Source organism: Rhinolophus sinicus, linkage group LG02 (genome assembly GCF_036562045.2).
Source record: "Rhinolophus sinicus isolate RSC01 linkage group LG02, ASM3656204v1, whole genome shotgun sequence".
NCBI lineage: Eukaryota > Metazoa > Chordata > Mammalia > Chiroptera > Rhinolophidae > Rhinolophus > Rhinolophus sinicus.
The window spans coordinates 194152673-194168060 of record NC_133752.1 but is presented as its reverse complement, the minus strand read 5'-3'; the positions used below and the strand labels follow the sequence as shown (position 1 = coordinate 194168060).

General features: G+C 38.0%; 1 protein-coding gene across 1 annotated transcript in view; it reads right to left on the bottom strand.

Moving 5' to 3' along the window:
• The window catches only part of EP300 (EP300 lysine acetyltransferase), a 73086-nt gene that overhangs the window by 43477 nt on the left and 14221 nt on the right, over window positions 1-15388 (bottom strand). Inside the window, exons 2-6 of the mRNA XM_019734493.2 lie at window positions 11652-12268; window positions 3338-3514; window positions 2054-2315; window positions 1318-1431; window positions 70-315 (exon numbers count right to left, since the gene is read on the bottom strand). Of these exons, the coding sequence (XP_019590052.2) occupies window positions 70-315; window positions 1318-1431; window positions 2054-2315; window positions 3338-3514; window positions 11652-12268 (1416 nt within the window). The remainder of the gene's footprint in view (window positions 1-69; window positions 316-1317; window positions 1432-2053; window positions 2316-3337; window positions 3515-11651; window positions 12269-15388) is intronic.

Sequence of the window (15388 nt, the reverse complement as noted above, 5' to 3'; positions counted from 1 at the left end):
CCTGCATATTACACAACATTTACATACAACCAACATATCACATCTGTCACTAAGAAGATCCAAACTTACTCATGCTGCCCATGGACCGCATGCCTTGGGGTGACTGCCCAGACTGCTGGTTCTGCTGGCTCTTTGCTTGTACCTGGGGCTGTGTCGGCATCTGATTTACTTGATAGGGTAGTCCAAGAGCTGCATAGGCTCTTTCTATAGAACTGGGATCAATCTGACTGACAGTGCTTAGGCTGGGGGTAGACTGTTGACCCACCCCTAGAGAGCTAGCATTTCCAAGTCCAACTGGTGCTCCAGTCAGAATTGCTAGAGAAGACAAAAGAAATGGGTTACATTACTAAAGGTGGGAAGAAAAGACTAACATGTTTGAATGAATTAAAAAACCCACGAAATTACTGTTTTGTGAAATATCTCAGTTCATCATCTCCCCTCCCCCCCTTATTTCCTTGAAAAAATTTCTACATGCAGAACTGACTGGTCAAAGGGGATCACTGGCATGAAACGGCTTTTGATTCAATACCCAAAAGCCTTCCTGCAGGCTGTGTCAACATTCCCACCAACAGTGTGTGAACGTCTTAGAGCCGTACAAATGCCACACCAGGGAGCATCATTTCTGCCAATGTGACAGCAGAGAAATGGTACCTTACTTCATTTCTTACTTTAATAGTGAACTTTTTGGTACTTCCTCCCTCTAGTGGATTGTCTGTTTCCTAGTCTCAATTTCCTACTGGACTATTTATGATTTCTTCATTAATTTATACAGTTTAACTCCTTTTTCACACGCAACATGTATTTCCAAATTTTGCTCCATCCTAAATGCTCCCAATGTTTTGTTTCTAGAACAGAGGTGTGGTAGCTGCACTTTAATCTTACTACTTTTGACTTGTCTTTTGTCTAACAGAAGCTCCTTATTATTCCAGGCTTCTAAAAGTAATCCCTTTTTTTGTCCTTTAAATAATTTCAAATTATCTCAACATTTAGATCACAGGTATAGAAGAGTATCTTGCCCAATGTCAAAGCAATTATCTTTTAAGTTTTCATGAATTTTAAAATGGTGCATAAATTCACCTATCATTTTTTTAATAAAGAATGACTATTTAAGTTTCTGGATCTTATTTTAGGTAATAAGCAGTTCAGTTCTAAATTCATTAAGATGAAGTTAATGGGGTGTGAAAACAACCTAGTATGACAGGCCTAGGCAGTCACAGGAACTTCACATAATCAAGTACTCTAAACACCCCACCCAACTGCATTGGTGAGTCTAAGAATGCTTCTAGAATAAAAGCTCCACAAGATTTCATCACTTACACTGTTGATTTCTCTTATCCCCAGCATTTTTAAGGGGCAGACACACAGGACAGTCATGCCTTGTACAATTCTTCCAGTGTGAAATGATTTGTCGAGAAGATGCACAGTGTGCCACTAAAACGAAGGAAAAGGATTTTTTTTCAAATGCAGGTTATAGTTTTACATTTGTATCAGCTAACTTATTGATCAGTTAACAAGTCCCACAGATGTTACTAATTCATTTCATCTTTGTAACAGCCCTACTGGTTAGCTATAGTTGAGAAAATGGACAAAAGGCGGGCAATGTGCCCAAAGTCACAGTACCCAAAGTGAGATTCAAATTCAAGCAGTCTGGCTCCAGAGCCCATATTTTCCACCACCCAGATGTGCAATCTACTTTGTTCTATAAAAAAGGATTTCTAATGACTCCATAAATACAGAAATTGTATTAAGTCAGGTAACTGTTTCAGTACCGGCCTACAGAGTTAGCAAACCCTCGATAATTTCCAAAGCATGCGATGATGGGGCAAATCCAAGTCAACAAGGATGACCACAAAAAGTAAGTCCTTCAAAATGTCCTCCTCCTACCACATCCCGAGGTACTCACTCCTAAAACGATACTGGATTTCACCATGTCCTCACATAGAGTAAGACATTCTCAGTAAAGGAGCCTCAAAATAGAGTTGATCACATTTTCTCTCTTCTCTCTGATGTAAATATTAAATGCAGGGCACACGAGCCCTTTGAGTTCACTCACCTTGGCAGGACTTGCCTGACTGGCAGTGTGTCATGTGGTTTAGGACATTCTTCATTGTCCGACAGTGGGGGAGGTTGCACTGCCTCACCTCCCCGTTGGCCTGCTCCCGGCGCTGGCACTTGTGAGCATGCAGAAGGAGAACAAGCTGCTGCTGGATGAGTTTGCGCTTCTCTGGATCAGCTGTGTGCGCTCCAGAACCCATCCCTGGGGCTACAGGCGTCACCAGGCCTTGCTGCTGGACCTGAGGGGCCTGCTGTTGGCCCTACGGTGTCAAACAATAACGAAACGTGTAATGTTAGGTGTCACAGTATGCTGTCTCTTCAAAAAATAAGGACCTGGATATTTTCAATTAAACCCTTTAAGGATAGTCTACTATAAGCCAGACTCCATTTTTTGACACAGGAGAGTCCAAGATAAATAAACGATGGTCCTGTCAAAAAGCTCAATTTAGTAAGAAAACAAATTACTACATTAAAATTCCAGTGGGAGAGGGAAAAACAAGGAATCGGTTGGTAGTGACGAGCACATCCAAGTAAGATTTGGAAGAACAATGAGGAGCTTCTTGGGAAGTAGCGCCTCTTAAAGGTGGGTGAAAAATTAGCTTTTGCAGACTGGAAGAAATTTGGTGTTTCCAATAAAGAAGCAAACATTTCTGGAAACACAGATGCCATTCACTGATATTCATCTTTATATCTGCCGCACTTCCCAAAATATAAAATATAGGTATTCAATGAATATACGACACACAGCAAAAAACTGAAACATCTGAAAAGAGAAATAAAAATTCCTATAGGACAATTTTGTCCAAAGAATACTTGACACATTTATAGCTAGAAAGTGTTACTTTAGAAAAATAGCAATATTAGAGCTTTGGATATTTTTCCCAAAACAAAAATCACCGTGTAAAACAATGTAACTCTGAGAGGGCAGTGCCTTTTGCGTAGTGGTGTCAGATTCCAATCAGCAGACGTGCATTAGGAGTTGGAATCCTTTGCCAGAGTGCTTCCCATTGAGAAAGGGGCTCCTTTACCTGGCTTACACACATGCCCACAAGCAGAAGCTGCATAATATTGTAGACCCCCAAAACTTTCATTGTAGCAGCCCCACTTGCTCCTATTTGTTTTGGATCAATACCACAAGTGACAAAATACCATGTGAAATGTAAGGAGGTACTGAGGCCATCTGTTACCTCCTAGCTGTATAGTAGAAGGCATGAAAGTCTAACATAATTCTTTTGTTAAAATGCCAGTTTGAAGACAAAGTTGTAGATCGGTAACTACCCACCATGTTGGGCATTCCTCCTCCAGGAACTGCCTTTTTGTCCATTGCAAATGGAGATAAACTATTTGGTAGTACAGACTTTGTCGGAATCTGGAGACCAAGGCCACTGGTTCCAATCTGCTGCCCAGAATTCTGAGTGTACGGTGAACCGTAAGGATTAGGGTTGTTCATCATTCCCATCTAAGAATAAGAAACAGAAAAAAAAATTAAATCTTATTCCCCACATTAATAAAACATTACTATTCCCTTTCCTTTTCCACTTCCTAAATTACAAAGAAGTTTTAAAGGAAACCCTCTGCATATATGAATAGACTGTAGAAGTAGGCTCATGAAAAATTTTTTTTAAGATTAAAATTTAGGGGCCTCAGGTACATTAAACTTACAGAGCTATTTTCTATAAGTATTTGAGATAAACGTGTTTTAGAAAAATTTGTAAGCATCTTCATTTAGCTATATCTGCTAAGCAAGGTTTGCCATACATCTCCACTTTTTATGCATTAAATGCACTTTTATTTAATGTACAAACTATGGGGCTTAATAAATTCAGCTCAGTATAATCCCTAAATATATTAGTTTGAAATGTCAAAGCGTTTAAATGCTTATTCCAGGCATTTTGTTTATACAAAAGGTTTTATAAAACTAGTAGTTTACATCATATGTCCTTTTTATTTAGGGACATAGTGATACAGTGGTTTTAAAACCTTCTGAATCTGAACCTTTAGATAGAGCATGCAAACTTCACAGTCCACACCATTCCTAGCTCTCTTAAATCCAGCTGCTTTATTCATTAAATTACCTCCTTGGCTCTTGAAGTAATTTGATTTTCTTTGCAACCCCTAGGTACACTAAAATGTAGTTTTCCCCCGGTGTCTATATAAGTCCATTTGGAGCCATCATACTGTATGATTAATTTAAATACACGATTAATTATTCAAAGCCAAATGTTTTAGTGATAACGGTGATGCAACTTACAATCCTATTGTTCCATATAAGATCCCACCAGTCAATCTTTACCTATAGAAACATACAGCAAGCACTCAATAGAAACTAAGGACACTACAGTTACTCCCCAATTAAAGGGAGTCCTACCAGATTTTTATCCCTTCCCAGCCCAATCCAAATCTACCAAAGGGTCCTTCAAACTCTACCTCTAAGTACCTCTGAATACCCAGTCCTCCCCATGTATCCACGCCCACTGTCACCATCTTAATTCAAGCCCCTCATTGCAGCTTATGTCGACTGTGCCCAACTGAGTTGTCTCGTCTTCTCATTTATTCAGTTTGGTAAAAAAACTATGGGACACCAGAGCCTTCATCGTGTGCAGGAGGCCTGCCTTCCTCTCCAGAGTACCCTACTATCTCCCATACCCATTAACTTGCAAATCCGAGAGCATCATCCTTCTTAAATCTCCAGCATTTGCCTTAAGCTTTTCCTTTTCTCTAAAACTAGCAGACACAGCCTTCTTTCCTATTTGACACCTGAAATGCTAACCTATAAAGGAAACAAAATACTAAGTTCACAAAGAGGCAGTCCCATTTTCATTTTTTTGGTGCTTAGTTGGTACAACTATAACTAAACAGCAGCTGCAGTTTCTACTCATTCTTCTTTTTTTTTTTAAGGAGGGCGCAGCTCACAGTGGCCCATGTGGGGATTGAACTGGCAACATTGGTGCTACCAGCACCACACTCTAACCAACTGAACTAACCGGCCACCCCTCTCATTCTTTAAGACACATTTCAAAAGCTGGCTCCTGTGTGAAGCACCTGTTTATTGTCCTAGACAAATAAAGGGCTCTTTTCTATCCTGACGCAAATGTTTATGCATTTATAATACAACACACGTGATAAAATAATTTGTTAAAATGCACGCCTCTATCCCCAGACCATGCACAAAATGAAAAGAACCTTAATTTATCTTTATAGCCCCATCACCCTAAATCTGATCGAAAAAAGAGCTCATTAACTCAGGAAAACATCAATTATAAAAGTCATAAATTACATGCACCTCTGCAAATAAAATTCAGTTCTTTAAATCACATGCAGTATCAATACTCTGCAAATTTATATGAATATGACGTGTATCAGTTCAAAGGTTTGTCTGTAATGGAAAGGCAAAATAATAAAGAAAAAAAATTTGAAGTACATTCCCATTTCCCAGATGAGAGTAGAGACTAGGAGTTAAGTAACTTGCCCAGTGCCCTCCCTAATGATTACAGGGGAATGAGTCTGAGGGATGGCATGGTTTGGGTGAAGGCAGAGAGTGGGGCAGCTTGAAAAGCATCCAGAGTAAAAAACTTATTGATTCAGTCTTCAATAATTGGAATTTCCTAACTGTCTGGCCATTAAGATTGTAGGGATAATACAGAAATAGGCCTAAATTCAAGTTCAGGTTTCCTTTGGTAGTTTCAAATGTGACTGTTAATTGCTGCTGCTACATATGCTTTTAAAGTACTAATATTTATACTAAAATAGTTCCAATAATATGCACTCTCATACCTGGGAGAGTTGTACTTCACTTAATTGTGTTTCCTATTAGCATGGAAATTCACAGACATAAAATAAGAGCCATTCTATCACAGAACCTACATGACAGACCATAAAAGACCAACAGACAATGAATGGTTCTTTTAAGAGTCCATTATTTACATAACTAAAATGCTAGGATTTGTAAGTTGCCTTAATGTCTCCTGTTAATAAGCATAATGTCTTACAGTAGAATCTGGTCCTTAACATTTGTTCACATAGACACTGCCTTGCCTGCCTATACCGGCTGAGTTTCAACCAATTCCTGACATTGCTTGTTCCCTCAATCACAGCATGTAACCTAGAAATTCTAAGTTCACTGTCTAGCAGACTATGGTCTCAAATACACACACTCCCCCGGCTGCTCATCAGCTGGCAGTATCCAGTTCCGACACTTCTGGTCACTGACCAACCACAGACTTTCGTTTTACCGGGTCCCTCAGAGCTCTGCTGCCACTGGTAGCAAATAAAATACAACCAACCTCCCCATCCCTACCCTTTCTAGCACCCCAACCCCTGCTATTCCCTCACCAAATGTAACTGGAAGGGAATATACTATTTATTTCTGTTACACTGTAGTTATTTATCTTGTCCCCTTCTCTATAGCTAATGTGACCCGGATGTCCAGCAACACACCACTTACCTGGACCACAACAACACAGACAGCCACCTAAACTGAAAAGGCAAAGGCCCACGAAGCCACAAATAGTTCTAAGCAGCTAAAATAAAGAGGACCTGCAGGGGACTATTTCTTCTATTTTTTAAAAAATCTGACTCTACAGGCTGTTTCTAAGTTTTCAATATATTAAAAGCAGAAACTTGGGGGAATACAGGAACACAAAAAAATACACAATGGTGACAATCACTGACAAATAATAAGGGAAAATAAAAGGCAGTGCCCAAATATAAAAAATACAACGGTTTAGGAACATTTAACACAGGGACAACAATCCCTTAGTAAGACTTGTGGGCACCACAGTAACACAAACCAATACGATATTTATGACTCCCAAGATCCACCAAACAATAAAGACAAAATTAAACTATATTCAGACACTTCCTATTACCTACCGGATTTGATAAATGTCCGTGTTATGTATCTATATCCAACTTACATGGCAGGCTCTACATTAAGCACAGGGCACGCTGATAAACAAGGACGACTAGGGATCTTAGAACCGACACTGAATCCTAAGCACTGGTCTTCAGATTCATTCGCGCTGCCTTCGTTTAGGTGGCCTCCTCACCACAAGAGGGACAATTTCTCTTAAACTGATACTGCCCACCTAAAGCCACATCCACCTGGATTGTAAATCTGGGCACCAGACCCTCCTATTTCAAACCCAATGGAACGTGGCACTTAAGACCTGCCTTTCTCTCTCAACATGGGTTCTTCCTCCCTGCCTTACACTTAACACCCCTCTAACTGGTTCTTCCTTCCTGCTTCATTCCTCGACTATCCAAGGACACCTGCTCCTGCTTTAAAACTTTAAAGGTTAAATACTCTTTAACATCACATGCCAAAGACTATCAAAAACTGGTGTTAATTTTAAAAGAAGAGCTCCCAAAAATTTTTAAAAGAAGAGCTCCCAAACTGAAAACATTAGCTCCTATCTCCTCGAAAAATTTTTAAAAAGAGAAAAAGGAAGAAAGGAAAAAGGGAATAATTCCTAAGGCCAATACTCATTTAAACGAAATTCAGTTTTTTGTTTTAACATCAATTTCACCAGCCACAAAGCATATAAAATTTGGATATGAATCTATGAGATGCCAGGTGACACACACCTCTTCACAGCCTGTGAGGTAAGCAGAGACAGGAAAGGGGGCTAGGATTTTTCTTCTTCCCAGATCGAGGACTAGAGTCAATACTGAGAAGTAACACACAAGATGCTCCGAGGTCGTGTCTGTGAGGTCGAGGGAGCACTAAGGCAGGACTGCAGAGAACAGGCCTGGCTCCTGCTCACAGGTCTCAGCAACGAGCATGCATAATCAGGTTACGAGTCAGTCAGGAGATGAATGAATGCTGCTACAGCAAACATAAAAGCCTTGCATTTATTTTCAGCTGTGTAGGTTTTAGCAACATGTGAATCATAATAACAGAATGACATTATACTACAGTGATGAACATGGGCTTTTAATTCAGACAGATAAGAGTTCTCTGTAACACCTCTCTACTGACTGTTTCCTCACCTGTGTAATGGAAATAAAACTTTCAATTCACTGGGTTGATATTAGGATTAATGGCCCTAACATCTATTAAATATCCATTAATATTCAGGAGATCCTTGGCATTTGGAGCGTAACATTAATTTAGGTACAATTATACTGTCTGATATTGTTATTTAATAGTATTTTGGATCTTGTCACCCTAATCATAATAAGCTATTTCACAGAACAGATTTGTTTTACATTTATTTTCTACCAAAAGAAAAAAAAAACACACTAAAAACTCCAGAATATTAATGAACACTTCTTGAATAAAAAGTTCCAAAGACAGCAAACCTTCCTTCAAATTTATACAATATTAACCCGCTAAGTTGCATCCCCATATGCTCCAGGCAACTGCTGTTCGTGGGTTATATTGATTTGATCTCCCTTGTTATAGCTGAGAGCTACGCCTCTAAACACTCTAGAGCTTAACTACATGGTGTGGGTTTGATTTCTCTTTTGCCCAATAAAAATGTTTTAACATCACAAAATGGGAACTACAATAATACTAAGCACTTAAGGCTGCGACTATTATGAGGACGACGACACTAGTAATAAATGCTTACTACATGCCACTCATAAAGAGCCAACTTTTATTAATTCAGTTAGTTCTCCAACAATCCTATGAGGTAGGTTACACCTACTCTTACTATTATGCTACAGATGGGAAAACGGAGGTATCACAAGCAACCTGCCCAATGTAATATAGCTACCGTGTTTTCCCGAAAATAAGACCTAGCTGGACCATCAGCTCTAATGCGTCTTTTGGAGCAAAAATTAATATAAGACCCCATCTTACTTTACTATAAGACCGGGTCTTCTATAATACAATGTAAGACCAAGTCTTATGTTAATTTTTGCTCCAAAAGACACATTAGAGCCGAGTCTAGGTTTTATTAGAGGCTAGGTCTTATTTTCGGGGAAACAGGGTATGTGAGTGGCTAAGTCCATTTTTCAACCTGGGCAGTATAGCTCTATACCACACCATTATCTATGATGCTTCTATTAGTTAACTTCATTTCTTCCTTCAAACACAAAGGACAGCTATTAAAAAAAGAATTTTCAAATTTTCTCATTTCTTTTGTCACCAGCATTTTTCAGGAGGCAACTATATATCTCGTGAAGTAACTGGAGAGTGAAATGATTTAACCAAGAAGCTTTGCAAAAAGCAGCTAAAGAGAAGATTCTAACCCAGGGAGTATATGGTTCAAAATCTGTGCATTATTCTACCTTTCACTGTCCCCTCAACTAATCAGTCAGAAATAACTGTCACAAATCATTTTGTCTTTGGTTATTTTATGCTGACTCTAAAGTTAAAGATTAGTGTAATCTTTAATTTTACACGAAAAGGGGGGTATGATCCACATTTCTTCCCATAAACCACCAGTAGTCAGGTTTCAGGAAGCCTATTACAACCTGCCTACATTTTGAACCCTAGATTTGTCTATAAAAAGAACTGTGTACAAGTCACTGCCATTGGCCAACGGAGTTCAAGTCATCAAGTCTCACTGAAAACTTCTTGTCTTAATTCCTGATTCTTAATTATCACCAAAACTCTTAGGAGTTTTGGAAGAAATGTAATGAATATGATCAACTGTACGAGGTAATTTTTGGACCTGGTATAGTGGCGGAGCAACTGCCAGCCAACAATTTGAACACCTTGAATTCAATGTATTTTAACCTTCCACCGGGAAATACAGAAAAGGTTTTTCTCTTGTCATAAAGAGAAAACTGTTTTAGAAAAGCACTTGTATATTAATTGGGTATCTCATCCTAAACCTCCGTAAATCCAGAAAACTCATTTATTAAACATTTATACCTCTTCTTATGTTATGCACCGCTTTAAGTGCTTTCCAAGCATCGCCTTTCAAAACAAGGAAATATTTTACAATAAAGTTGTTGTATTTGAATTCCCCTTCCATGAAAATAAAACTCCACAAGGACAGGGAATTTTGTCTGCTGTGTTCACTGCTGTACATCCAGTTCCTCAATGGTGGCAGCAAGAAACTGCGATTTAGATTACAACCAGAACCGTGCCCTACTCCCCACCTCGGCATTCTCCCTTACTTTATTTTCTTTCATAGCACTTAACTGGAATACTATAAATTTACATCGTAAGTGCACACTAGAAAGTAAGTTCCATGAAGTAAGTTTATTCACTGCTCTATCTTCAGCACCAAAGCTCAAACTTAATAATAAATACTTGATCGATTAGTACAGATTTACTGTCATCCCTCCTCTCCCCGGACTCTTCATAACTAAGTCCCTAGAACCCAGAAGAGATACGTAATAAATATTTTACCTCGTTTCTGGTTCTCCCTCCAAGTAGTCTAAATAAACCACATCAACACAGCAACATAAAAGTGCCAGAAAGGGAGAATCTACAGAGTAGGTAGGGATGCCAAACAGAATCCTTTCTTAAGTTTCAGTCAATATTCTTTGTGTAATAAAAAAAATATTTGAGGGCTTTCATACATCTACATGTGACCTCAGTCCCTGCACTCCTGATTCATCCCTGTCTTAATTTCATCCTTGAACTCTCACCATCATGATTCTCAGGAACACAGAAGTCTTAATCTGCTCAAGTTATTCCTCTTATAGACAGAGCTGCTCCAACGTCCTTGTGAAAATCTGATCCTTCTCCAATACCTTTCAAGCAAAGCCATCTCTTTCATTCGACAAATATTCACTAACTACATGCTAGTCAGTGGTAACTATAGCGTGATACCATTTTAAGAAAAAGGTATAAAATATATAGGAAAAATATGGCTGAATAAGCATCAAATATGTGCTTATAATATCTTAATTATCTAGAGATTACACATTTTAAAGGTTTTTAAAAACACATTTAGCATTCTCTAATTAATAAAGCTAAGAAAGTCAACCTTTTAAAACAGAAAAGCCTTTTAAACAATGGCCAAAATCAGGTTAACTGAGACACCTGGAATGTTTGTTGAGGTTTCACAATAAACTAAAGGACCTTAACATCCATCAACTAACGGAAAAATAACATTTAACAAACCTTTTAGAATAAACAGATATACCTCTTAAACATCAGGGACATTTCAAGCAGTGGGAACAAATGAAGTCTATCTGAAGACAGTATAATGTCAGCTATCTCAAAACTATTTTTATAAGGAGGCTATGAAGGCTAACGTGGGCTTAGAAATAATATAAAAATATTCTAATATCGTGTTTCCCTGAAAATAAGACCTAACCAGACAATCAGCTCTAATGTGTCTTTTGGAGCAAAAATTAACATACGATTCGGTCTTATTTTACTTTAAGACTGGGTCTTGTATTAATTTTTGCTCCAAAAAGACACATTAGAGCTGATTGTCCAGCTAGGTCTTATTTTCGGGGAAACACGGTACTGGAGCTAGAAAGAACGGGAATTAGCTGGCAATCACTTGGAACAAACTGTGAAGGTATACAATACCAGTCAGTTGTACAATAAATGTTTTACTTAAATACGTGGAAAATGCTACACAATGTAAGATTAAACACGAACAGTAAAGAATATTCCAACATCACAACACTCAAAAACATACTGATGGTGCATCCAAACAAACCCAAACTATGCTTACCTTGAGAGGCTGGGGGCCTCTCAATCCTGTTTGTCCGCCCATCTGGGGAGAGCCCTGCTGCAGCGGCTCTGTCATTAAGTTGCCAGCATTTCCCATGCCTGGGTTTGGGTACTGCATGTTAGGTCGGCCCCGGCCTGCTCCAATTGAACCGTTCATGACTTGATTGGGCATCATCCCCTGTCCATTGCCTGCAGTCAACATTCCAGGATTCATGCCAGCATTCATCCCTGTGTTCATTCCCATGGCAGGTTGATTTACTGGACTGTTCATCATACCTGTAGCAGATGGCGTGGGACCCTGATTTGGTCCACTAGTGCCCATCCCCATGTTGGGGATTGGGCTTTTGACCATGCTATTTATCAAACCTAATCCAGGACTGTTCTGTTGGGCCTGGCTGGCCATGCCTTGGCCTGGGCCACCAACCCCCATATTGAGGTTTGGGGAACTACCAGACCGTAGCAATTCTGACAGTTGTTTATGTTTAGAGGCTGCATCTTGTACTATGCCAAGACTTGTCTGAAGCTGACTAATATCACCACCATTGGTTAGTCCCAATTCTGTAGAGTTGATTAATTCATCTGGTAAATCGTGCTCCAAGTCAAATAGAGAGCCAAAATCTAAAAGCAAAAGGAAAGATTATGGTTAAAGTTTGACAGAATCAAAATACAAATTGCTCTATATTTTGTTCTTGATAAGCATTACATTTCTAAACCTCACTCCATGAAACACTATTTGAAATGCAATTTTTCATGTTATACTAAAAATCTCATATCTCCGTATTTAAAATTGGAGAATGTTTGATTATGTCAGCAAGTTGAAATATTTATGAACTTTACATAAAATAAGACCAAAGAAAAAAGGATTAAGTCTTAGTACAACACCCAACACGAGTTGTCAAAAGTTTGCATTGACAGTCATGAAAACAAGGAATTCCTTAGAAGAGGTTAAAATAATTGATCTACACACAAACTAATTTAGGACAAAAGATGTGAACTATTATAATCATAAAGACAACTGACAAGACAGCGGCCATGTGCAGGACACTCGGTGTGAGCTCCATGAAGCAGGGCTCTCTCTCTCCATCACTCTTTGCCAAATGCCTGCCACCGTGCCTGCCACAAAGTAGGTCCTAGATTTGCTGAGTGAATTTGCTTTCACCTGACCTCAGCCTACAGTTTTCCTTAACCAGAATCTAGCTCAAATAGGACATAAAACCATGCCTCCAGCTTCAACATACAACCCACCCCGCCCTACCTTGCTCCACCCCCACCAAAAAGAGGATGCGAATTATAGATTAACCCAGGGTTTCTCAATCTTGGCACTAGTAAACGTTTTGGGCTGGATAATTCTTTGTTGTGGGGGAAAGGAGGATTATAAATACGTGGCAGATTCCTGGTCTCGCCTCTCAATGCCATGAGGACCCACACCTCATTTGCGACACCCCAAAATGCCTTCAGATATCACTAAATGTCCCCTGAAAGGGCAAAATTGTCCCTGGTAGACCTATTGACAGTACTAACTCACTATATAGATTTAGGTGTTTGAGTTTCCTTCAATTCTCCAAGTAGTTTTTATATTAAAAAGGAATTACTGGGTATTTAATTAAATATACTTGGATTTACAACTGATTATCCTATTAAAAAATAGTTCATCTCCTGAAGACAAGATACCACTTTAAATGATCTATTTGGTCCAATCAATCTTGGTTCTTAAATACAACTCTTCCCCTATGTGCCCCTCCTGTTCTCATAGCATTCTATCATGGCACCAAAATTATTAGTGCCCCTCACCCCACCAGACTGTGTAGCTCTTTGGGAAGGATGTGTCTTATTACTTACATATCAACTCCTTGCCTAATTTCCAACACAATTAAGCATTCTGGTCATACTTTAATTGAACTGAATTTTATCCCAGGACACTGAGACAGGATTTAGAGTCCAGACTTTTACGGAATTTTCTTTCCTTTAGAAAAATCTTATGTGCTCATCCATCATAAAAACAAAATGTGTCTTATGAATAGTTCTGGAATATGTAAGAAAGTGTCAAATAAAATTTACCTGACATCAATACTCAAAGAAAATTGTTTAATATACTGATATATTTCCTTAATCATTTCTATTTATACAACTCACAAAACTGGGATCATACAAACTTTATGAGTGATTTTGCATTCTACTTTTCCCCTGGAGTATACAAGGAAATATTTCATCATCAGCATATTTTTACTACTGAACATTTATGGAAAACTAAAACTCTCTACCCATTAAGACATTTAAAAAGCATACATATACATAAGTGACAAATTAAAGAGGAAATCATAAAAGCAACTGAGTAATAATAAAAATACCACATTTCAAAACTTAAAGGCTTATGTTAGAAAATAAAGCTAAAAATTAATAAGTATCCAAGTTATTATGTTAGAAAAAGAACAGTAAGAATGATCAAAGATAAAAGCAATTATCAAGAAAAGAGAAAAATAGATACAACTGAGAGGGTATCAAGAAACCAGAAGTTGTTTCTTTGAAGAGAGTAATAAAAGAAACTGGGAAAGTTAAGGAAAAAGAAAATAAAAAGAGAAAGCGATACTACTAATCAACTTCAAAAAAACTGCAAGAAGAAAAAAATGGATAAACTCCTTAGAAAATACTCACCAAACCGTAACCAAAAAGAAATTTGGCAGTAAGAAAAGACGAAATAGGACCATTTGTGACAACATGGATGGACCTTGAGATTATAATGCTAAGCGAAATAAGTCAGACAGAAAAAGTAGAGAACCATATGATTTCACTGATACGTGGTGTATAAACCAAAAACAAAAGAACAAGACAAGCAAATGAGAAACAAAAACTCATAGACACAGACAATAGTTTAGTGGTTACCACAGGGTAAGGGGGGAGGGGGCTGGAAGATGAGGGTAAAGGGAATCAAATATATGCTGATGGAAGGAGAACTGACTCTGGGTGGTAAACACACAATGTGGTGTATAGAGGATTTAATACAGAATTGTATACCTGAAATTTATGTAACTTTACTAGCAATTGTCACTCCAATAAACTTTAATTAAAAAAAAAAAAGAAAAAAAGAAATTATATAAGTGTCCCAGTTTCTCCAAATCACAATGGCATATGAGAGATTCAACAACCAGGTATACCTGGCTCTAACCAATTGTAAAAACACATTTTAAGAAGAGAAACAGAAAATATAAACATGGACTGAGTGACTGGCAATATTAAGAAATTATTTTGTTGGGTGTGATACTAGCATAGTCACTATGTTAAAATAAATCATTTAAACTAATAGATACATATTGAAGTATTTCTGATGAAAGAACATATCTGAGATTGGCTTTAAAATACTCCAGCAAAAAAAAGGGGTGGAGTGGAGGCACACAAAAATACAGGCAACCTGAATAACAGGTGCATGGGAGTTCTTTATTCTATTAAATTGAAATTTCCCATTTAAAAAAGTTTAAATGGAGACATAGAAAGCCTGAACAATCCTATTACTATTAAAGACAATAAATCATTGGTTAATCTTTCCATAAAGCAAACGCCAGATCTAAATGATTGTACAGGCATGTCCTACTGTACTCTCAAGGAAAGGACAATTCAACCTTAAGCAAACACTTCTAGGAAATAGAAAGAATACTCTAAAAATCACACATGGCCAATACTAGAAAATCATGAACATAATAGCAATAATCCTTAAAAAAAACAGAGCAAACCAAATTCATTAGT